Here is a 26,380-nt window from a genome sequence, read left to right as displayed (position 1 = left end):
ATGCAATTTTTTCTTATAAAATGTTAAGAGAAGTCATTCACTCATTCAATAAAAGCATATGGAGTAGCTACCAACTGAGAGGCCCTGGATACACGTAAGGGAACAAAAGGCACAAATCCTGCCCTCATGATGCTTACCCTTCTGCTGGGAAAAGACAAACCATAAGTAGAAAGAAAAACAAAAAAAGGGTATAAGATATCTAATTTGTCAGAGTATAAGAAGCACTAAGGAGAAGAAAAGACTTCCATGCTTGGGGTTTCTCTTCCTTGCGGGATATGACACGGGAGCACTCAGCCAGATGGCACAGGGTGGCGGAGTCAGGCTTGCTTACACAAGGAGAGAGCGGCTCAGAGAGGGGGTGGGCGGGCGGATATCACTGTGCTCATGGAGTCCTGCCTCTCCTCTAGACTTCTGACCGTGTGCTAGCACACATTTCCTTCCCATTTAAACCAGGAGTGAAGATCAGCGGTGGCTTGAAGCCCAAAACATCCTGGTACATAAATGGCACTGAGATGTCCTTATCCACCATCTGTGGACTTCAGAGATGCTTAGGATCACATGAACCAAACTCTGGAGCTTAAAAATGAAGCCATCATGGCTACCATTTCTTTTCAATGTGTGCAAATAAATTAAGAGCCTAAGCCAGAACATATAGAATTTTCTATCTAGACTTTCTGAAAAGATCATTTAAGCTTTGTCCTTCATTTATGGGAGAGCACAGGGACTGAAAAGCGCCACTCCCTAGCCCTGGCACAGCACGCTGTTCTCCGTTTTAGATGAACACGAGGTTGGCAGAAATTAGACCAAACCCCTCATTGTGTAGATTAAAACGTGAGACCCTGGAAAGTTAACCCCGCTGGCCAACATCGGGGTTATTAAAAGCAGATTTCAAACTCACCTTTCCTAACCCCAAAACCTCACTACACTTCCACAGGCAGACTACCCCCGGGATCCAGTATTAACTGCCTATTACCTTAGCAATTAAAGTGCTTTTCTAATTTTTCAAAATCTTCTGGCTGAATTGGCTCAGACTGTGGTGGTCTCTTGCACCGTAAACATGCCTGATGTAAAGCCAAGGCACAACAGGATTTAAAAAAAAAAAAAAAAAAAAAAATACCTATTATTACGTTTTAAACTACAAAATTAAAACTTGGTAGTTTGGTAGCTCTGTGAAAATAGGATAAACACTCTTAACTTTTACTTACTAAAATTTTTAAATTGATCTATTAGTAGAAGATTGGGGATTATATATATATATATATATATATATATATATATATATATATATATATATGACAGTATATATATATATACTGTCCTATACATGACATAGTCAAAAGCTTCATTACTTGAGGCAGAGATAGTATGACTCATCCAGATTAGTTCCTGGCTACTGAACCTCCCTCTACAAGAAAGCTCCTCCCTCTCATCTAGAAAGTGAACTTTGGCTTCTAGATCAGAATTTCTCAAGAGACTGCTCCCATCTCTCTTAAGCACAATGGAAGTTTCTCATTCCTGGGTAATAGGGCTCCTACTTCAGGCAGGCTTGCCACAGGTCTGAGTCCAAAAGTCCCCCTGCTACCATCCTACATTCAGGAGACCAGAGCCACAGTGGCTCTCACATCCAGGATGCTTTTCATTCATGAAAATGATTAGGTATGTTGTTTTTCCTACAAACAATTATGCTGCAAATCCAGAGCTGTACAAATAGCTCCCATACATACACGGTCAACCCACTGAGATGGAGATTATTAATTCCCAGTGGTTTAAGAATATCGCCATCGATTAACCTTCGTGACTAAAATAATCAACTCCTGAATAAATTTTCTGATAACATTGCAAAATTAATCTTTCAAATTTGAAACTTGCATCTCACTGTGTGTGACACTTATAGATGACTTATGTTAAATTATAAGTATGTACTTTTTTGAAGGAAAGAAATAAAAAGGACTGAAACTAAAGACTAGCAAGCCAAAATATTAGAGCTGAAAGAGAAATAGCATTATGTGGTGCCGATTTTGGGTCTGTATCGAATTCCTATGATCTCCAAGCAAACATCAATAGCTCCTGTTGTTATTACAGATGTGAATTTAAGGACCAATTACAATTTCTCTCATTACCTAAAACAAGCAAACTAAATAATTAACAACATGAGAGTCCTTACAGTGTAATAATCATGCCCTAGTCCCAATAAGACCAAGCAGGAGAATGACCACCATCATCTCTCCAATGAAAGCTCTTCAGAGCTTCTACCTTGTCCTACCTTGAACTCAGGCCACAAACTTCCTTTTTGTTTTCAACTCACCACCCAGCAGCCCTGCCCAAGCAAAGCAAGGGATGGGAGAGACCACAGTTAAAAGACAGGAAATTATGTTAACTCCTGTTCTCATGCCTACTTAGGTCTTAATACATCTAAAGGGGGTTTATAATTATTTTTAGGAGAATGTCCTGTTCTGATAGTTCTGTTGGATGCTTCTGGCAAATCACTAAGGCTTTAAAGAAAACTAAAAGCCTTCTGATATTTTTGTTTTTAAGGGTTATGAACTTTCCAAACTTTATTGTTCAAATGACAGGTAGGAATTGAGCTCTGGTTATCCCTTGGTTCTTTTTTCATTTTAATATATTTTAAATTTATTTCAGAGAGGAAGGGAGAGGGAGAGAGAGATATCAATGATGAGAGAGAATCATTGATCGGCTGCCTCCTGCATACCTCTCACTGAAGGATTGAGCCCAGAAGTCGGGCATTTGTCCTTGAATGGAACTGAACCCAGAATCCTTCAGTCCACAGGCTGGCACTCTATCCACTGAGCCAAACCAGCTAGTCATCCCTTGGTTCTTGAAGATCACTCTAACAATTTCCCCAGTGGGGATAACTATGCAGCTATCTATTGCACTCATTTAAAATAAATCAGAGCTTTGGAAGGAAGATAGGGAGTTGCTAGGCTACAAAAGATAGAAGAAAAGAATATCTTGGTTTGAGGGTGACAGCTTCCAGGGACAGTGACAAGGTAATAAGACAGCAGGTCCCTTCTTGGACAGAAAGTTGATATAGCCTGTCCTCAGAAGCAACTTACTTCAAGCCTCTGATCCGTCTATCCCAAAGTTTCAATGGCAGCTTACTCTCACCCTTCATTCTTTAATATCTTTCCAGATGCCTATAGAGTCAGCATATAATACATGTTGGCTTCACTGAACTGAATATCCCAGCAAGTAACCCTATGTGTGAAGGAACAGAAAGGAGGATTGAAGAAGCACCAAAATGCTAAGAAACAATTTCAAACAGGGGAAGAATTCACCAGTCACAAGCACTCGATAATGCATACCACTTTGATTCAGAATGAAGACCATGCATAAGCTCTGTAATAAATTACATTTCACTAAAACCAGTGGTTTATTCTAGATTAGTGAATGTAAACACAGTATTTGGTGAAGCCTTTGGAAGAAGTCTGAAAGATGACCAGAAAATACAAGTATTTATTTCTCACGGGTAGAAACCATTAAGGTGCATATTCTAGGGGAGAGAACAGATGGAGTGGGAGAAAGTAAGCAAATGGGCTTCCCTTTTACAACCTTTATCACTAGAAAGCTGCCTTGCTGTGGATTCGACCACCGTGGAACAGGGGGCCTATTCAGCTAAAGAACTTCTTTGCAGGGAGTCAAGGGCATAAGCTTAGAGGGGAAAAGCACAGGATTGGAACTCTGGAGACCAAGCCATAGTCTCAGTTGTACACTATTATCTGAGCAACCCTGGCTAAGTCAATTCACCTCTGGGAATCGCTTTTTTTTTTTTTCCTTACCTCTTAAATAAATAGATGGATCAGATCTCAACATTCTCTCACTCTAGCTTTCTAGAGAACGTTCTCACTTGAACATCAGCACATCTGCTGCAGCCAAAACGACTGTGGTGAGTGTATGACCCAAAATTTCTCCTATGGAATCAATAGTCAGACCATACATGTTTGTTAAAACAACACAAGCTTTCCCCTTCACAACTCATACACAACCTATCCCAGGCTTGAAAATCACTACATTAAGAGATGCTCAATACGACTTCTGACACTAATGTTTCCAGAATCTAAAAATCTAAGTTTATACTACAAAACCCAGGCACATCTTCAAACCAGAGTTGGTGTCCACAAGTCCCTCTGAATCTGTCTGCCCAACCACCTGCCCTGACAGGGGCAAGCAGGATCTAATAAAAAATAATAAAGGTTAAAGAAGAAGGATGGCATTTTGGGCTCCTAAATCCAACTCTGATACTCTGGCTGGGCATCTCTGGGCCCAACATGTCTTTCTCCCCCCAGAAATGACATATCCAGCCTTTGGCAGAGGTCACAAAAAAAGACAAGAGCGTGATGGGAGAGTGGCCGCTGACCCATCTTTAGCTTCCTCTATGTAATCTGTGATAACTCTGATATCATCTTCTAAGCTTGTCAGTCTGCATTCTAGAATTTTATGTCATTTGTAAATATTACTCAAAAATATTTTTCAGAAGTGTATCCCATCCAAAAGCAACTCTCCATGGCATAAAACCTTCCTCTCACATGATCCTGGCAGGTGATCACAGTGTCCAGAAATAATCACTGCTCTACAATCTATAGGACTAAGGGAAATGGCTCCATTATTTCATTCAACTCAAGAATCGAGTTTTAATCTGGAAACCATAGGAAAGCACCAGGTGTTCAAGAAACCCCTGAAGAGTATGCTCATTTTTATGACTTTGTATTGATAAGGAGGGTTGGTTGCTGACATCAGATTTCAAGAGTCTATAATCCAAAAGACATGATCCAATAAAAGTAATAAAATATACATAAATAGATAAGCAAATAAATAAAATAAATCTTCCTATACCAGTCATATTATCTGATACTTTTCTACCCAAACTCTCTAACACAAGAATAAATCAAGGACACCCAACCTTATGCTGTCTCAACTAGACTCCCCTCATTTCCCATTAACCAAATAAACAAAACATCAACTTAATCACATTGTCTAATTGTGCTGTTCACATGTTTATATTTCATTTCTAAGCATCTTTTTTATTAAATGTATTGGGGTGACATTGGTTAATAAAATTATGCAGGTTCCAAGTGTAGAAGTCTATGATACATCACCTGCATGTTGCTTTGTGTACCCACCATCCAATGTCAAATCGTCTGTCATCACCATATTTGTGATTCCCTTTATATAACAAGATTGCTCTTCTGGGGTGATAACTAAATCACTCTGGATGGCAAGAACTCTGGGAACATGTAGTTTTAAATAGAGACATAAAGGTCAAATCAAACCCATAGCATTAAAACCTCTGAGGATAAGTTTGGATATAGTTCAATATGTACTGGATATAGTGTTTATCATGTTTAAGACAGTTATATATATAGACACTATGCTTGTAAGTTCCAATTTCACTTATTTGAAAATTGTCACTTTTAAATAGAAATGTATAAGAGAGTTTTACTAGGTTCTCACCAGCATAAGAATTCTGAAAAGAAATTATATTTATAAATTTTATTTTATTAGATTTAGAAGAACAGTTTATGTTCTTGGAGAAGTGCTGGTAGTTAGATCAAGGCATTTGAATGCTAGAAAGAAGCAAATATATTCAATTTATAAATGCAGTTTAAAAGTGTTTGTGGGAATTTAGTTAATGAGGGCTCTGATTGAGACTGATTAAGGCTGTTTATTGGTTCTCTTCTCAATCATTTTGAACTGCTACATCCTTCCAGCTACTCTTCCTCTACTCCCACCCCACTAACCCACCGGCAGGAGATCATCTGGTGTTTGAAAACGTTTGCTGGACCCATACAACCTTCCCCTCTCCCAACTTCCCACCTCCCATCCCCACAGGAATGGTTTTTAATATATTTTTATTGATTTCAGAAAGGAGGGGACAGGGAGAGAAAGAGAAACATCAATGAGAGAGAATCATTGATCGGCTGCCTCCTGCACACACCACACAGGAGATGGAACCCACAACCCGGGCATGAGCCCTGACCTGGAATCAAACCATGACCTGCTAGTTCATAGGTCAACACTCAACCGCTGAGCCATGCCAGCCAGGCAGAAATGGTTTATCTTGATCTTCATCTATATACTCAGTGTGCACTCATTCTCTAGCAAAGTACCCAAAGGGGTTGAAAACCATGTCTGCACAAAATCCTGCACAAGAATGTGTAAAGCAGCTTTATTCATAGCTGCCAAAAGTGGGAAGCAACTAAGATGTTCTTCAGTCAGTGAGTGGATCACTAAACAGTGTTACACCCACACAATGGAATATTATTCAGTGTTAAAAGGAAATGAACTATCAAGTCCTAAAAAGACAAGGAGAAACCTTAAATGCATATTAGCAAGTGGAAAAAGCCAATCTGAAAAAGGCTACATAATCTATAGTTCCAATTATGTAACAATCTGGAAAAGGCAAAACCATAGAGACAGTAAGGATCCATTGCTGTCAGGAGTTAAGACCAGGAGTGAAAGGGGGGCACATGATGGGGGGGGTAGGGGTGGGGGAGAAAGCGCAGAAATTTTTAAGGCAGTAAAACTATTCTGTATGAGACAATAATGGTGGTTACATGTCATGATACATTTGTCAAAACCCACAAAACTGCATAACACAGAGTGAATCCTAATCCTAAATATGGGCTGTTGTTAATAATAATGTATCAGTATTTGTTCATTAATTATAACAAATACTGTGCCAACTCTCTATATTTTCTCCTTTCTCTCCCTGTCCCCTCCTCTTTGAAATCAATAAAAAGGGTACGTGGGAACTCTCTATATTTTCTGCTCGATTTTCCTACAGACTAAAACTATTAAAAAAAACCAAAGTATATTAATTTTTTTAAAACCATGCATATGCAACTGAATATTCAAGTTTAGAGAAAAATAATTTTAATGATAATAAATTTAAAACTTAGAAATTAAGCCTTTTTTTCCACCTTTCCCAATCTTGCCTTCCTACCAGAACTGGCACCTCCACAGAGATAGCCAACAGTGGCCAAAGGTACTGAGTTCGTGAAAAAGGAAATAGAGAAATCAATGCTTCATTCAAGATTTCCATCAAACAAGGGACAAATGGCCTGGAAAGCTTTTGGGTTGTGAAATTATAGCAGTTAAGAACTTGCAATTTTACATACAATTCACCCCAACAGCTGGAATTAATCGGCATCCTTGCTCAGTTTCTCTAAGAAGAATTCTTCTAAGATAGCTATAATTGCAAAAGCAATTTCTTGAAATTTCTATCCAGCTGACCAATCAAGACTTGAACTTAAAGAATAAAACTGCTAGGAGTTTTGACTAACAAAAGCATCACTACTATATTCTGAATGGTCATTTTCATGTTACTTTACTCTCAAAGGATCCTTTCTAAAAATGAGTAATGAAATTTTTAAGCAGTGATAAATTTCTGATGCAAGAATTTTATCAAGCAGAATAAGTCCTATTGTCAAGAATTTATTAACAACAATTCACACATTTTCCCAAATCCCTAACATTAAAGTCTATACAGTCTGAAAAATTCTGTTAATAAGGACTATATTTGCTGTAATTTGCATACCAAGCAATCTTCTTTTTTAAGTTATAAAAAAAAAACACCTGATTAAAAAACAAACAAACAATCATGTCTCCACTACCTACACAACAGCAAGAAAGTGTCCAAGCTTTCTTCTGAATAGTTTTGCCAAAATGCAGGCATGCACACACAGGTACAGGTTTTTTGTTTTGTTGAGAAAACCAAAACAGAGAACCATAGGAAGGAGGAAAACGCTCACTCTTTGACAAGTCATGAAACCTTGCTTTCTTCCAGCCTCTCAGAAGCACCAACCTAGTTTTAGGATGTGGGATAAGATAGGGAGTTCATGCAAAAAAAGATGCCCCCCTCCGTTTTTTTGTTTTTTTGTTTTTTTTTTGCTGTAGTTTTGAGATACGAAGACTAATCAGCGCATATTTAAAGTTTGGGAAAATGGCTGAAATGGCATGTGTCTTAGTAGCAGGGCTAATTCTTGAGTAATTTCATGACCATGGGTTTCATCTCCTAATGACCCTTGATGCAGCACTTCCATTTGGGAAGGTTCTGTCACTTCTCAGCAGTCCCCAGCCAAATGCCAGCGTGGGCTCTATGCTGGAAGCAGTCCCTCTAGAATCACTCAGTGCCTGAGAAGTCCGAGTCCCAGTTAGAGTTAAATGCAAAATCCTGTTGGTAGGATTCATTAAAATACCATTTGCCTATAATAGCTAATATAAAATTAAATTTAAAATAATCATTTCCAAGATACCAGTTTGTACACACATCTTCACCACTGATACCACAGCAAGCAAGGCCGAGGCAATGACCACTGAACCTCGGAAACAAATGTTTCCTAGCTCTGAATTAGTCCCTCTAAGAGTACTTGAGTTTAATTTTTAGATATAATTATGCTGTGGTTTTAGTGATTTTTGTAAAGCATTTTACTTAAAGAGATGATTTGCAAATGACTAAAACATTGCTATTATCTCTCATTTATACAAAAAAAATGTTCCTGGCATGCCCCAGGGGCCCTTCATAAATCTCTCTCGCTGAGTTGGAGGCACCCTCTATTAAATTAGCAAGCTCTGGCCCACGTCAGATCAGATGCTCCCTTACACGGTAAACACAATCAGACCTGCGGATGGCTGCATTTCAGTCTGCGAATCAGAGGACAGAGTATAGAAGCACAGTCTCCATCTCCCAAGCAACACCATGAAACTCAGTCACTTTAGCTAAGTACAATATATAAACTTAGCTCTGTCCATAACCCTACTCTTTAATGAAAAGGCCTCCAGTGATTCAGATGCTCATTTGGCCAAGAATCTTGAATTGAAGCCAAAATTCCCCTAACGTAGGCTATTCAACTACAGGTAACCTTTCATGATTTCCTGGGGAGAATTTAATTGCTTATCTGAGCCAAGAAGGGCATAAACTGCAAATCTACCAAAACAACTTAATCAGTAAATATCTGAAGTATTGCCAGCAAAGGGTAGTTCAATCCTTTGTGGCCATCTGACACAAAGCATTACTGTCTATTTTAAATTATTATTATTGCTGTGACTATATCATTAACACCATGTTACTATCATTACATCATTATCATCATCACCATATCTGTTACTTATACTATTAACAAAAAATAACTTACTTTATAGCCCTTGACAACCTCATAAACCCAAGAGATGGTTATAGTAGCCATATAGAGCAAAATAGCAAAGTACATTATTTCTTGACCCTTTTTAAAGATACAGGCATTCAGCTTTGTTGAATAACTTCTCCATGGACACAGAGCAACTAACAAGTGTCAAGGGCTTGAAGCCCATTCTTCTCTACATTCACATTCTTTCTGCTACACCAGTCTTCCTTTTTTGAGTTACCTTTTTGTTGGGATTTATGAGGTCAAAGGTAGAATTATTGATTACCAAAATGAATCACAGCTCCTCTAAGAGCAATTGATTCCAAAACAATTTTAATGATATCCCCTACAAACACCGCATTCACTCTTAGGATGATGCAGCCACACTCCTTCACTAAGGCCTTGGTTTTTCTCACCTATAAAATAAAGAATCCCAGGAGCTACACCTCACAGGATAGCTCTGTGGATTAGATGAGATAATACATACAAAGCAGGAACTCAAGTGCTCAACTCCAGAGTCCATAAAGAATCAATGTTATCTGTTGTCATTGTGATTCATTCTCCAAAACTCAGCTCTGCGCACTCCTTCCACTCTTAACTTAAGCCTTTCCTGACAAACCCCATCTCACAAGAACCTCCAGTTACTTTGAATCCCCTTTGTGTTTAGGAAAGATTTTGTACTACTTGCTAAAAGATGGCCATATAATGGTGGTTTAATTCTGTCATATAATTCTGTGTGATTTGTTTGAAGAGGAAGGATTGCTTCCTTCTATTTCTTTTTATTTCCCAAACATGCTGGAAGCACTTACTATGTGATATCTGTACTGAAATACTGTGCATTCAAAATAACATTTAACATAATGGGATCATTGGTCCAGGGCAGTGGTCGGCAAACTCACTAGTCAACAGAGCCAAATATCAACAGTACAACAATTGAAATGTCTTTTGAGAGCCAAATGTTTTAAACTTAAACTTCTTCTAACACCACTTCTTCAAAATAGACTCACCAGGCCATGGTATTTTGTGGAAGAGCCACACTCAAGTGGCCAAAGAGCCGCATGTGGCTTGTGAGCCATGGTTTGCCGACCACTGGTCCAGGGCATTCAAAATCTGTAAATGTATGTCTTCTCTATTCCAGGCCTATGTCACCACAGCAGTAATCACTGCAGGCTTCATAGGCAATAATATTGTAATAACTATGCAAGCTGATATATGCGTACTAGACTTCTCAGGGTACTCACTTGACAAAGCAGACAGAGAGGTTCCTACACAAGAAACTGAAATGTTGCATGGGACTGTAGTGGAGCCAACACCCTCATCCCTTAGCTGCTGCTCCACAGCCGCGTCCTGTTTTGAAAAGAGCCCTTGGTGGTATGGACAGCCTCACCCAAGTTCATGCCTCCTCTCAGGGTTTACTTGCTCAGAGCCATCTGAGGAGGCAGAAGGCACTGACATGGTGGTTACAGAGCAAAGGGTAGCCTTGCAGGAGAGTAGAGGGTCTTTGAAATGGGTTACATCAGTGGCCTGGAGAGAAACTAAGGGGGCATATGGGTCTGAGCCTTTGCCTTGATTCCCAATGAAAGCCCATTACAGCTCTCAAACGCTCTGCAGGATTAGCTGGGGCTTCAGGTACAATGTCATTGCAGGTCCACATCCCTTTCTGCCCAATCCTGTCTTCTCACTTCCCAGAAGGTTTATCTCCTGAAGCACGCCCCCTCCCCAATAAACCTGCCTGCAACTCTGCCTCCAAGTCTGTTTCCGGAGAACCCAACCTAAAGTTGTGCTTAATGAGGACTTTGAAAGGAGGAACAGTGAGTTAGAGGGACTCAGAAAGGACATCGTTTCATGCACTTTTACTACTTTACTGGTATACCTGGACAGGAAAACAGCAATAGAGGAAGAACAAAGCAACAGAAGTTGAAAACTCAACAATGTTGATAAAATACTCCTGAGGAAATAGAGGAGTCTAACATAACATGACCCCAGCACACACAAAAAAAACCTGATTTCTTAATGTTGGCCTTCAATACAATGGGATCATTGGTCCAGGGAATTCAAACAGAATTTAGTTTGGTCATGCTGAGTTGCAGATAGTAGCAATACATTCAATAAGAGTTATATTAAGGTGTTCGATTTTGAGGGCCAAAACAGTCAAGGCTAAAGGTGTGGATTGGGAAAACAGCACAGAGATGTGACAGGGTAGATGAACTTGGGTGAGGAAGTGAGGAGAGCCAAGTCCATGGGATTTCAGGGTGAGCAAAGAAAATAGAAAGAGGAGGAAGCAGAAGAGAGGGGACTTCAAGATGCCAGATGTAACTAATAAGAATAATACAGGCCAGTTAAATACTGCAATGGATCATACATTTCTTCAGTGGCAGCAACACAGTGTCAAATTACAAAAGAAGTTTAAGGATGACCAAGAATTTGAAAAGGATTGGTTTTTGCTAAGTGGAAGACAATGGTTATCTTTAAGAGAAAACATTGTAGCTTTTACTTGAAAAATTAATGGATTCCTATGTGTGAAATTACTCTGTTGGCTTTCTTAATTGATTTCTAATCAAATTATTCTTTTACCAAAATTATCTCAAAGGAAGGAATTGCATTGCCCCTTGAGAGAAAGGGCAAATGTTAGGCATTAGAAGTCCTCCTCTGCCTGTTGAGGGAAGGTTACTATTCCTCAAGAAGCTGAAATCTCTCAAAAGACTGGCTGTCTACATTAATATTACAAATGGCTATTTAAAACCTTAGAGAAATGTCTTCTTCTCTGAGGGCCACAAATAGCTCAGAGTGATTCCAAGAACTCAGGGGACCCACAGCAATTAAGAAGATGACAATTCCCTGCATGTTTATTTCTATGAAATTAAACACACACACACACACACACACACACACACACACACACACAGAAATGAAAAACATAAATCACACTTATTAAGCATGAGTTATCTAAAATAAGATTTTAATTTGCAGGAGTGCATTGATGTATCTATTCATGTGCATGCATGCAGAAAGGACTAGATTCTGGAAATGTCGGCCTTAAAGAAGGCTTGCTATATATCCTCTAGGTCACATATACATAACAAATCACTTCTGTTTCTTCTTTGTAAACAAATAAAACTAAACATAAGAAAAGTCTATAGGCTTGAAAATCTGAGCTCTGGACTATCATCTCAAATTTGCTTTTACATTATACTTAATCTCTGAAGTACAAAGGCAATGCACTGCCCTCCAACGAAACATAAAGCTTTCACTAACAACTCCATGCACATGCCAAAGCAATACATCACCATACTTAAGGATTTGCTTAGATGCTTTATGTAGCCCAAAAGCAATACACAGCTTCATCAAATCATTGAACTAATATACTGACATATTTCTTTGGTCATATTTTTGCTCCAAGTACCATAATATATGTAATAAAAAGCAGCATATGAAAAGTATAGGTAACAAATGGTATACATAAAAAATTTTGACTATTTGCTCTTGGTGGGTTTTAAGATTTTGTTTTACTCAAAACCTTTTAGACTGATGAAGGTTTTACTAAAGCCATAAAACAGGACTTACCTCTTAAACATTGCAGGTAATTTTCCGTCTCACGCATAAAATTCAGAGTTGAGGAAAAATACTCCTAGCAAACCAAATTTACTATCATTTGCTTGCTTAGAATAATTTTATTACTTTCTTTTTAATGGTTTAATAAATCTGAAATTATAATAGGATCAGCTTAATGGCAATATGTGCAACAATCTTCTGCAACAATTTAGTACTGAGCTAAAGGTCTCTGGGAATTTATGTGTCTAGAAGTATACTTTTTCAAGTATACTTCAGTGCTACCAGAGTTCCCTAATTTTGAAAATTTTCAAGCATTCATTTCAAAACAAAATTATGTAATAAGCATCTGTACTTCCATAGTTTCCCATTTTTTCAGTTTGATTTTGTTCCCCTGATAGAGCAACACTTCAAAAATACTGGGGTTTTGTAGTAATTATTCCACCATGTGTGGTATTACCAAGTTCTGCTATATTAATCACCTTATGAAATAGCAGGGTGTCTAGTATCTGGTTAAACTCTGTTCCAAAAATTTCACTGGTTATGGGGACATCCCTGCCAGCCAAGTTTCGGTTGTTTTCTAATACACTCATGATTCTACTAGAGAGGACTGCATGTGTTAGGCCACGAAAGGCAATCTGGAGCAGGAGTGGAGTAAGGGTCCACAGCTCTGGGCCAATCAAGTAGCAAATCACTTAGGGGTGAGTCTTACCCTCTCTGACCCTGCCTCTGGGAGGCAGCATATCCTAGGGGTAAGGGCTGTGCTGTAGAGTCAGCTGGGCCCTGGTCTGAAGCTATCTAGTGGCCAATCCTGTGGGTTTGTCATCTGCAGAATGGGATGGGTAGGTGAGGGACTTACTGGTTCCCTTTACCCCCATCAACCGTCTGCAACATTCCAAATGTATGAACATAATAGGAGAAGGTCCAAACCAATCCTGGAAGTCCCTGAGCGTGTAGAAATGTATCTCTTCCCACAGAGATTACAATTAAAGGCATTTAGAAAGCAACGTCAGAGACAGCTATTTGTGAAATGTCTATGATGCACTTAGAACTTTTAAGAAATGTTATGCAGGTCATCTTAAACAAACAGAACCATGGAAACTGCCTCAAATTTGGCAAAATAAATAAATAAATAAATAAATGATGCCCCTACAGAAACAATGAATTCTGGTCTTCATCAAGAAAATGTGATAATCATAAGTCCTTCTGTGGAACCAAGTTGTCATCATTAAAACTGCCCCTGCTGGTTCCCACCCACATGAGTCCTAACTTCAGGACAGAAGGCAGGAGTGTCAACTCACAGATGACAGAACCACTGCCAAGTTCTTGCTTATTATTTCCTTTAATTCTTTTTCTTGGGCGCTGTTCAAATTGTTAGGGTTTTTTTCTTTCTTTCTTTCCTTTTTTAAGTGTTATTATGAGTTCAATTCTTAGGAGTGTACTACTCAGGGACGTGATTGAGATGGCACATGTCCAAAAAAATGTAAGTGTTTTACACTAACTTTCCTTTAACTTTCTACTTCTAAACTTTTCCTGTGATAAACTATATGGTACATTTTCTCCACATATGGTACTAATTTGCTTCTTACAAAATTGAAATGGGAATTACTTGATGGTCTTTTGAAGAGTTCCACCACATTCCAAAATGTCAGAGGAAAATGAGAAATACAGAGAAACCTAAATGACGTATCTTTTTGGCACACCCACCAAGATGAGATACGTTCTGTGGTGAGAGCTGCATTCTCAAGATGTGATTCACACCAGATCTCTAACCATCTTCACTATCGTAATGCCTCCCACAACTTTCACTCCAAGCCTGAGCGCTCCTGATCTGGGTAGTTCAAATGGCCTACTCAACTCTTTAGTTCTCAGTCTTTTCTTTCTAAGATAAAGGAACCAGGTGACACAATCACTAAAGTCTCTCTCAGCTAAAAATCCTGACCCAGTGATGTCTACTGGATATATGGCTATTGCCGCAAAGTTATCATATAAAACATCTATTCAAACACAGACTCTAAAACTACTGCTACTGCTGGCTTCCATGTTTCTCTATCAATCTCAAACTCACCCTTGCTTAAGACACATTAAATCATTAAGACTTAAATCATTCTCAACTCCTCACTAATCCCCCTTGACCAGATACATTCTTCCTTTTCAGCAACTTGCTCTGTCTCCTCTTTCCTTCAGGACGTTCTCTCATAGATCTGTGGTCTCTTGGTTTTTTCCTCACCAATTATCCCAGATGTCCTGCCACATTAATAATCCAGTATCAACAATGAAACTTCTGTGACAGGAACAAATGTAAGATAAATTTTTTAAAAAGAAGAAGAACAGTGAACTCAAGAACAGAGCAATGGTTCCCAATGTGGGGCACATGCCCCACAGGGGGAGAATTTTATTTTTAAGGGTGGCAATTCGAGAATGAGTTATTAACAGTGAATTTTTTTGCATTCTATGGTTCTAGGGGCCTCATATACACTATATAAGTATATATTGTGACATATTTATGCATTTCAGTTCTCTATTAAATGTTTTGAAACTTTATTTGCTATCTTTTTTCTTGTTACTTCATATTCTTATTTCTTTTTAACAATTTCTTGGTGATTTCTTCCTCAGTACTTCAACTGTCCTTTTGTTCTTTTATTTTTCTCTTTCATGGATGCCATGTTCTTTGGAAGCTTATTTAGACCAAGTTAATGGCCTTTAACACTTCCTCAAGGTGAATAAGAGTTCACTTTCTGAATAATAAGAATTATATATTACAGGGGAGGCATAAGGATTTTAGAGATTCCTAGGAGGGGTATGGTAAAAAAAAAAAAAAAAAAAAGGTTAGGAACCACTGATCTACAGTTTTCATCAGAAAATGTTAAGGAACAACCAATACATCCACCATTAAGATCTTTAATTTCCTCTCTGCCAGTCAAACTGGTGATGGGGTTGGAGGGCGGGTGGAGAGGAAGTGATAGCTCCTACCTTAGCCAGCTTTCCTAACAGTCATTTCCCTTGCATGAATCCCATCTATCTGTTATGGTCTGAATGTTTGTGCAAATCCCTCCCCTCCACCCGCCCAAATTCATATGTTGTAATTCTAACTCCCAAAGGTGATGGTATTACTAGGTGGGGCCTTGGAGAAGCCATTAGGTCATGGGAAAGTTACTTTCAAGAATGGGATTAATGATCTTTAAAAGTTCCCACAGAGGCCTGGTCCGAATGATTAGTGGTTAGACCACAAGCATGCCACCACTGGCATGGGTACCAAAGGCTCGCAGATTGGATTCCTGGTCGAGGGGCATGGAGCTGGGTTGTGGTTCACTCCATGCCCACAGTTCAGTGCATGAAAGTTTCCCCTACTCCTGCTCTTTCCCTCCTGAAATGATAAATGTATGCCAACAGACTGCATTTTTATAAAGCAACTTGTAGTAGCTATGATAATTAAATCACGGCAAGCAATTTATACGTAGATTATGAATTCCCATCACTTTTTAAAATTAGTCAAGAAATTTGGAAGGGAAAAGATGTCATCTTTGGAACAAACACCTCAGTGAAAAGACCCCTGTTAGAATCCTAAATTAGCTGCTTACTAGCAAATTGTTTGAAACAACACAATTTATCTCCAGGCCTCAATTCCTCATCTATAATTTTTGAGATGTTGATACCTATATTTACCATAGGATTACTATCAGAATTAAATGAGAGAACATTTTCAAAAGCTTAGCACAGAAGATATCCAAAAAGACCATGAAGATTTTTAGCCAGTTATAAATGCCTTCAGATTAAAGCTAGTTACATAATCCTTCTTAAAATGTTTTGAATATAAATGTATCATAGTTCAATTTATATATTTCCAAAAAAATTTATATTACCAAATGTAAGAGAACGAAGTGTAATATAATTTTTTTTACAATTTAAAGCAGACAAGAAAAAAGTTACTTTATTTTAAAAACTCTAACTTTTAAAATTAGACATAAAAAAGATGATTTTCACAGTTTTTGAAGTCACAAATCTAACAGCTTGAAAATTTTTTGTTGATGTCAATTGGCAGACACCCATCAAATTACTCAGACTTACAAAGAATAACAATTTTGCCAATTTTTCATAAACTTACTTAGAATCAAAGTCTAGACTTATAGATTTTTTACCTTCCATTTGCAAAATTTTTGTCTGTCAATTGTCAAATGCTCAGAAGCAATTCATGTTTATTTTTGCAGTGACAGACATAAAGGGTTAATAGAGGATTTAAAAATATATATATTTTAAGCACAGTAAATGCACATCGCATTACAGCATGTGTGTATGAAGAATACCAATGATACAATAATAGATATTTATCTCGGTAAAAATTCATGCTGGTACTATTATTTTAACCATGAAGCACTAAGATCAGATAGTCTAACCCAGTGGTCGGCAAACCACGGCTCGCGGGCCACATGTGGCTCTTTGGCCCCTAGAGTGTGGCTCTTCCTGGTACAAAATACCACAGCCTGGGTGAGTCTATTTTGAAGAAGTGGTGTTAGAAGAAGTTTAAGTTTTAAAAAAGTTGTCTCTAAAAAGACATTTCAATCGTTGTACTGTTGATATTTGGCTCTGTTGACTAATGAATTTGCCGACCACTGGTCTAACCCCTTCATTACATAGATAAGGAAACAGAAGAAAAATATGTTAAGTGGCTGACTCATAATCACACTTAGTATTAATAGCACAGTTTCTATCAAGAGTCAAAATTTTTGACTTTTTGTATGATGTTTTCCCAACTTCACTTTATGCTTCTTAGCAGCATTAAAAAAAAAAAAAATCTATGTACAACTTTGCTCATATATGTTCCTACTATATGCAATGTAATAGAATAAAAAGAAATGACTTGAAGTTTATTGACATGCTTATTCATTGGCTCACATATCAACATGTACTGAGTGGCTATCATGTGTGGGTCACTGATCTGGGCACAGGACAGAAGACCCAAGCTGACTCTAAATCTGCACATCATCATTTGTATGACTTTGGACAAAAATTTCTTTAGATTCCAGCTTCTTAATTACTAACGTGAAGATAACAGCATCAACCTTCCTCATGATATTGAAAGGTTAAATGAGATCATGAACTTGAAAGTGCCAAGTAAGGTCCCCAGTATAGGCACAAAAGACTTATAATACAAATTGCACCACCAAATAAACAACTGCACATGAATATCAGACTCCCAACTTAACATGTTAACACTGCACTCACTATCTTTACCTCCTTATACCTACCTCCACCCTGTATCCCTTTTCCTAGTATTGGCTCCACTATCTAACTAATTACTCCAGCCAGAATCCTGGAAGTCATTCTGCATACCTCCATCTCTATCAAGCTCCATGCCAAGGAAAACACCTAACTCTACCAGGTGTCCCTCCAAGTCCCTCCCAAACTGCCTCTCCCTACTGCCAAGACCTTTTATAGAACTTCATCATTTTTTGCCTTAAGTACCTCAGTACCTCTTAGTCCCTGTAAACTAGCCACATGGCCTCAACTGAAAACAAGATTCGATAAAACTCTGCATGTTGAATGGTGAGAATCCCCCACTACCTGCATCTCTTACCATGATGTGGGCAGCAAATTTAAATCCCTTAGACAGGAGATTAAATAATTCCTTCTATAGAAATTTAAGAATCTTCCCAAGAAAAGATTCCCACATACTGACATCTGAGGGGCTTTAAAAAGAAAAAAAAACTGGCTAACTCATCCCCATCACCCTGAAATGAAGCCCACCAAACAAGAACATTCCTTACCCAAGAACCAAGAGTTTTCAATCAACATATTAGTGTATCACACTTAAATGAGCTGTCAATCAAGATCTCAGGCAGCTGAAAGATGCTTTCAATAAGAAAGAGAACAAAACAGACAGGCAGAAAAAAATGAAACAAAAAGAATACAGAAGAAAATGAAAAGGAACTGCACCACTTATCCTCAAAAAGATAAGAGACAATAATAACTCTTCCTCTTTGGGGAATTTTCCTTGTAATGTCACTCAAATGTTCTCCTGAATTTTTAATTCTTCTTAATGATGATTTTATTTCCAAGAACCCTTCATTATTCCATGATTGTGTCTAGTTTATGGCCTCATCTTTATATTTAATGACTGCCATATCCTAACAATCCTCTGAGGTATATTAGTATTTGTATTCTTCTTTTACAAATGGGGAAACTGAGGTACCGAACGTTTATCAGACTTTATTACAAGATGATGAACAAACCACAATACTGCTATTGATAAAAGGCAAACAGAGGAGCAGATGGCTGCCCTCTGCTCCTTCCCCAGCACGGTGGTCTGTTCTGTTTGGAAGGAGCTTATGCTCCAGGACCCTCCTGCCTTCCCATCTGTGCCCACCTTCTCATTTGGCTTCCTGTAGCCTGAAAGAACGCGTCCAGGTCAGGGGAAAAGGAGGGAATGAAAGAGCTGACTTTTCAGGCAGACTTCCTCTCTCACCAGGAAGGTGTCCAGACATTAGAAATTCAAAAGTCATCTTGTCAAGGAAAAGATATTACAACAAATAGTTAGGTTCTATTTGATCTTAAGAGCTATGTAATTGTTTGACTGCATAACTGGACTTTTAAAACAGACTCTTGAGAACAGCATAGGGTCCCAATCAAAAGTGAAATTAAGTTCTAACAATCAAGACACAGGACTGTGAAAGCAGACAGTTGTCATTTTATATCTACTTCGCAGCTTTGGGGATCTCTATTTTACCAGTTCTCCCTCCTTCCAAACTAACTACCAACGCCTCAGTCATCCTCACTACCCTGCCTGACATAATCTCTCTCCACACAGGCTACAGCTCATGAGGCCTTCAGTCATCCAGGGAAGTAATACTTTAAAAAAAAAAAAAAATTCTAAACGACAAAAGAGCCTATGTACAATAGAAAGAACCAAGAACAAACCAGCCCGAGGAAAGTTAATGCATCCATTTGTCTAATATACGTACCCTTAGTGACAAGAAAGCTCTGTGGAGTTTGATCAAAGCCATTATTCAGTCCACTTTTCTCCTGAGCTTTTTAAAGTGCAATGCATTCCCCAGTGTCCACTATTACCTACAATTCTCTCTGGGAAACAGAGGGATAAACACACCGGTAGTGGGTGGAATTGCTATTTCCCCAAAACCCATGTCCACTCAGAAGCTCAGAATGTAACCTTATTTGCAAATAGTGTCTTTGCAGATGTAATGAGCTAAGTTGAAGATGTACAGTAATAAGGTAGGCCATAAGTCCAGCAACTACAGTTCCTATAAGAACAGGAAAAACACACACACACACACACACACACACACACACACACACACACAAGGAAGAGGCCATGTGATGACAAAGGGAAAGATTGTAATGATGCAAAAATAAGCCAAGAAACATAAGGGATTGCTGGGAGCCACCAGAAGCCAGGGAGAGACCAGAAAGGGTTCTCCCCTAGGTTCCTTCAGAAGGAGCATGTCCTGCCGATACTGTGATTGGGACTTCCAGCCTCCAGATCTGTGAGAGAATTAGTTTCTGTTCTTTTAAGCCACCAAGTTTGTGGTAATGTATAGGACAGCCCTTGGAAGGTAAAAGAATACCTCAAACATGAAATGCAAAATATGAAACTCAGACTGGTTAATTACCAATTGAATTACAACTCAGATGTCAAACCTAACATTCAAGCTTCATAAGCAATCATATCAGACAGCAATGGGAAAAATAATTATATGGGTTAGAAAAGCAACAAAAACGAAGAGGCTATGATGTAAGATAGATGTGATGACAAATCCAAATAGCAGTCAACCAACATTTTTAAGGCTCAATTAAAATCAGCCTTACTTTCTATTTCATACCATTACTAACTTTACAAAAGTACTATCAATAACTTAGATAATTCATTTACCAAATTTACTGTGCTATTAAAATATTTAATTATATATTTAAATTATAATTACACAATTTAGAAACAATTAAAGGGTCAATTATTCATTTTACTAGCAGTTTAACTGTTTCCACTTAAAAAGATGTTGTCTTTCTTAATCTCCTCTTGCATTTCTATCTACCTCTTCCTTTCTGGGTACTTTAGTTTCTATTAAAGAGGGGGTGGGCATGAAATCAACTGAGGAGTAAACCAACAAACACTCATATTCTGGAAAAGGGTGGAAAGAGGGAGAGAGATGAAAGCTGGGTAAAACATATGGGACTATTGGAACGGGTATTTAAAAGAATGTATTCAAATAATGAGTCCCATACTCTTCAGTTTACCACCACTGGGTTCTTTTTCTTCTTCATTCCTATACTGTGTCTTAGCTACACTGATGAGCCTGTTTCCTTTACGCTTTTTGACCCAGGCTTGCCCTACATAGATGCTGCCCCATGATACTTATTGAATAATACGCCTGCACTTTCATAAACCAGCTTTTCCCCTATATTCACCCCCACCCTCCAGCCCCCCAAACCAATCTATCTTTTTTGGCTTACCTTGATTTAATGTCAATAATGTAACCCTCTATAGGAAGCAAATGTGCAGTATAAACTCAAATTTTCGTCTTAAAAATCTCCCTATCACAGCTTAATGTTTAAGTGTGGGCTCTGGAGCATGGCTGGCCGGATTCAACGTTTAACTCTGCCACATACTAGCTGTGACCTTCGCGGAATGACTCAGCCTTTCCATGGCCTACTTTCTTCCCCTTAACCTAGAAGTAATGAGACTGCACACCCGAAGCCTTTGGTGAGAATTAAGTGAGACCAGGCCCTGTCTCTAAGCACACACTAAATACTGTTGATTGATATTGTTACTACCATAATTTTAAATTGTTCTCTATTAGAATGTACAGATTTCTCATCAAGTGTAAGTCTTACCTAAGAAAACCATTAGATATTCAAGAAGCCACATAAGGAGCAAACTGGTTCCCCCACTTCCTTGTCTGAGGAAATCTTAGCCCAAAAATATATTTGGACACCTAGGATATATTAATACTATCACAGAGTAAGAACATACACATTTTTAACCAGCCAATGTGGCTCAGGGGATTGATCATCAATCACCCCATGCACCTGCACCAAGAGGTCACTGGTTCGATTCCCAGTCAGGGCACATGCCCAGGTTGCAGGCTGGATCCCCAGTAGGGGGCGTGCAGGAGGCAGCCAACAGATGTTTCTATCTCTCTCTCTCCCTCTCCTTTCTTCTCTCTCTCTAAAAAAAAATCAATAAAACTTTAAAAAAAAAAAAAAGAAATACACACTTTTAAGTTGTTTTAAAACTGGCATATTCTAAGAAATTCCATCTACTCCCTTTCAAACCTACCTTGTGATTCTTTATGACTACCATTAAAAACCATGACCATATCAAATAAAGACTTTAAATCAAAAGAGGAAAGCTGGCCCTCAGCACTGCTCTTTAATTCTCTCAGCTGCCATCAAAGAAAGAAGGAGTTTCAATGCACCTGCACCTGAATGAAGCCACTGAGCGCTCTGGTTCTATGAGATAAAATTCAAAGTCCTCCTTTGGACATAAACATAGGTAAGATTAAGTTTGCTTACAAGTGTTTACACTTTAGGTGAAGATTACGTGTTAAAATCTAAATACCCAGGTAAGCTTATAAGTGGCAAACAGCCACTTGAGAACTACGCTACTGTGCACAGTGCTTTTCTACTTCGAAATCTTCCTGCTGTTGACATTTTGTGAATAAGGAAATTGACCAAAACGGCAGAAAAGAGGCAAACTAACATTCCAGGGCTGCATGGAAATGGCACAGGCCATGCCACTCCCTCTTCAGTGTAAGAATGAACACGTCGCAAGCATCTCCCACCTTCGTCCTAAATATTTCAAGCTCTACCACCAGCCACGCAGAGGAGTTAATGTGCAGATTCTAGAAGTAGTAACAGCGAAGGATTATGAGCATTGGTGATAGCTTTTGTTTTCACACATAAGTAGCAAAAAAAAAACTAAGACTATGAAAGGCAGGAATGAGAAGGCAAAAGAGAAACAAACAAAACTGACCCAGAATTTGATTCTTCTCCTTAGTACAGGGTCACTTATATCCATAAAAATCATTCAGAAGTCATTTATTATTAGGAAAACCTCAAAGTATTTTATTCAAAAGGAAATGCAATGTCATTTTGTGATCAGTTCTTCCAGGCTTCAGCAATCCTGTGTCGTTCTCTGATCTCCAGAGCTGTCAAACTCTGAGTTTAAAGAGTCCCTGGGAAATGAAATCCACAATGCAGAGGTAGACAGTTTCTAAAAGATGACACAAACCAACTCCTGTCCTATAAATAGGGTTACTGGGTCCAAAACCATTAGGTGACGTTGTGAACTGAATTGTGTCCCTTAAGGTTCATATGTTGTAATAATCCCAGCACCTAAGAACGTGACTGTACTTGAAGACAAATTTTTTAGAGGTAATTAAGTTAAAGAGAGGGCATTAGAGTGGTTCCCTAATCCATTCTGACTGGTGTCCTTATAAGAAAAGGACATTTGGACACAGGCAGGTAGAGAGGGGAGATGATGTGAGAACAAAGGAGAAGACGGCCATCCACTAGTATAAGCCAAAGAGAGAGGCTTGAAACAGATCCTTCCCTCCTGGCCCCTAGAAAGAGGGCCCTAAAATCCTGACCTTGAACTTATAAACTCCAGATCCGTGAGATGATAAAATTCTGTTGTTTTAGCCCCTCCATTCGTGGTACTTTGTTACAGTCCCAGCAAACCAACAGGGGTAACTTGCCTTACTTATATCGTACGGTGATAAAAAACAAAATCAGGATCAACACCCAGCTTTCCAATATCCATGGCCTTCTACCTCACTACACTGCCCTGCAAGTTAACTCCCTGACTTCACTCTGAGTTCTCTCCCACAAAAACATACCTGTTCAGCTTATTAAGAACCATGATAAACAGATGCTATTTAGGCTGAACTTTTGTCAGCTACTCTCCCACATCACCAACAAGACACTGTCATATACACTGAGTGGCCAGATTATTATGATCTCTGAATGCATAATAATCTGGCCACTCAGTGTATATCCTATAAAATAAAAGGCTATTATGCAAATTGTCCCCTCAACCAGCAGGCAGGCCAGCCAACCGCCTATGTCCCCTCCCCCTGGCCAGGCTGGCTGGACCCCACCCATGCATGAATTTATGCACCAGGCCTCAAATACACACACACACACGCACACACACACACTGAGTGGCCAGATTATCATGTACTCAGAGATTATAATAATCTGGCCACTCAGTGTAGTGTCTCATGAACGAACTCAAAATGCCTAAGACCCAAATCAATTACCCCTCGAAGTTAGCATGACACTATTTTGATCTAAAAACAGCTAGATACAAGATGCAACTCCCTGGACTAGTCATCTAACCTCTCTGAGCCTCCATTCTATATTTATGATATAGATTCTATAACCAATGTAAATTCTATACCAAAAATAACCTGCAATGGCTAATGTGACAATGAAATTGGATAACAGCCGCTTCACAGTGTGAAGTGTTAAAAGCAGTCCTCCAGGCAATCACAAACTATTTCTCCCTCTGGCATCGTATTTTTCACTCAGACTCAAAACCATTGATATTTCCCTCTCAAATCATCTATAACCAATAATTCACCTAGTTCTGACAGTTCTTTCTCTACCCATCATTTTTGACACTGCTTTCAAGTAAACCTGGGCCCTCATAATTTCAAATCTGCACTACTTTGAATGATTGATCTATCAGCCTCCCAGTTCCTTCTGACCTAAACTATATTATATCCTAATGTCAGATTTATCTTTCTCATGCATTCAGCTCAAAAGTCTTCAGAGGCTCTCCATCCACAAAACAAGGCCGCAGCTACAGAGCCAGCCCTGCATTCTACAACAGAACTGAATCCTAGGGCCAGTTTCTAAGTTTATCTCAAGACTTACCATGTGCCCACAGGCCTTGCCTCATATGCAGGCAGTATAAACAGATAGCTCATCCACAGCTCCCATGGACCCTACCTGCTTCTTCCTTGAACTTCCCATTGATGGGCCTGACTATCACAACTGAATCCGGTAATATCTCTTAACAGGCGCCAACAGCAAGGTTAGGTTGGTTAACTCCAGGGAGCAGGCTGCCTCCCAGTTTCATTTTCCTCCTGCTTCTCTCTTGGCCTGGCATCTCTTGGTCACTGTCCTACTACCTAACTTTCAGGATCTACCATAAGCAAATTCAATAGCACTCTTAACCTTGCCTCTCCAGAGTTCAACTGGAACTCACTGAGGATGTCAGCCAGTGGTTTTCAATCTCATCAGACCCAAAACCCTCTTTATATAACAACTATTAAAATTAAATGAAAGCTGTAGATAACAGGGTCTGTGTACACACATAATTTCAAATATTTAACAAAGGATTTCAAATATATATCTATACCTAAATGATATTTATACCTCATTGCAGATCAGCTGAAAAGTAGCTGTGTTTCCTTCAGTACAAAAATAAGCTGAAGTTTTATGTAAAGATGATTTGTACTTTCAAACATGTTGTTGAGGTAAAGCTATTAATACTGAAAATGAACTTAAAAGTTCCCCCTAATAAAAGATATTTTGTAATTTTGGTGTAGAAATACTATGCAGGAAGTAATAAAGCAAAAGAGCAACAGTATTTAATAAAAATTTAAACTCATATGTAACAAGTAACTACACTGTAAAAGGAATTTTTAGGAAAGTGTCAGAATAGAAGAAAGTACAACGTAAATGATGTTCATATATAAAGGGTATCTATAAGTCAGTAAGAAAAAGCAGCAGAAAATGTAGTAAGGGACAGAACAAAGAAATCAAGAAAGAATACAAATTAGTAATAAGATAGTATGATCCACCCTTTTTAAAAAACTTTATTTTAGTCCTCACCGGAGAATATGTTTAGAGAGAGGGAGATGGAGGAGGGAGAGAGAGAGGGAGGGAGGGAGAGGTAGGAGGAAAGGGAAAGATAGAGAAAGGGAGGGAGGGAGGAAGGGAGGGAGGGAGGGAGGGAGGGAGGGAGGGAGGGAGGGAGGGAGGGAGGGAGAGAGAGAGAGAGAGAGAGATACAGAAACATCTATCTGTTGCCTCCTGTACACAGCCCTGACTGGGGATCAAACCCACAACCTGATCGAGAATTGAACCCACAACCTTTTGGTACAAGGGAGATGCTCCAAACAATGGAGCCACCCAGCGAGGGCTGATCCCTCATTTTTAAAGATTTTCCTTAAAAGTCATGACTACAGAGCAATGCTAGGTTAATATGTTCCTTAGGAACTCTGCAAACCAAGTCAGAAATACAAAATTCCTCAGTCAGCTAGTGATCATCGCATCTTCAATACACAGCCGTCTGTTTGACTCCCACACCTGAGTATGCAGCAGGATGGTCTCATTTTACTAACATGACTGGATACGACTGCAAGAGGTACTACCTTTAAATTTCAGTTTACACATTCCAGTAAGAGATATAACCATATAATTTAAAAACTCAGCATAGTCAGAGGTGCACAATATCTAAACAGCTCCGGATATCATGCAAACACAAAAGCAAAGGTAATAAGAGAAAATACCTACCTTCCCTGATAGCAGTAAAAGGTGTACCTTCTTCTTCTTGCAGCCTGATCACCTTCAGGGCTACCAACTTCCCATTTACCCTGAAAAAAAAATGAGAAGCAAATCCTTGAAAATCTGCTCCTGTTACGGTTCTAATTTTCTTCCTTACAATT

The 26,380-nt window shown here is 38.8% G+C and overlaps 1 protein-coding gene across 2 annotated transcripts in view; it reads right to left on the bottom strand.

Moving 5' to 3' along the window:
* CDK14 (cyclin dependent kinase 14) overlaps positions 1-26,380 on the bottom strand; it is a 487,128-nt gene that overhangs the window by 302,483 nt on the left and 158,265 nt on the right. For both annotated transcript variants that reach the window (XM_084897427.1, XM_084897428.1), the window contains one exon: positions 26,229-26,308. In XM_084897427.1, coding sequence (XP_084753553.1) covers positions 26,229-26,308 — 80 coding nt within the window. The remainder of the gene's footprint in view (positions 1-26,228; positions 26,309-26,380) is intronic.

This window comes from Pipistrellus hanaki (genome assembly GCF_964339955.1).
Source record: "Pipistrellus hanaki genome assembly, chromosome: 10".
Taxonomy (NCBI): Eukaryota; Metazoa; Chordata; class Mammalia; order Chiroptera; family Vespertilionidae; genus Pipistrellus; species Pipistrellus hanaki.
This window is presented reverse-complemented; position numbering and strand designations above follow the sequence as displayed.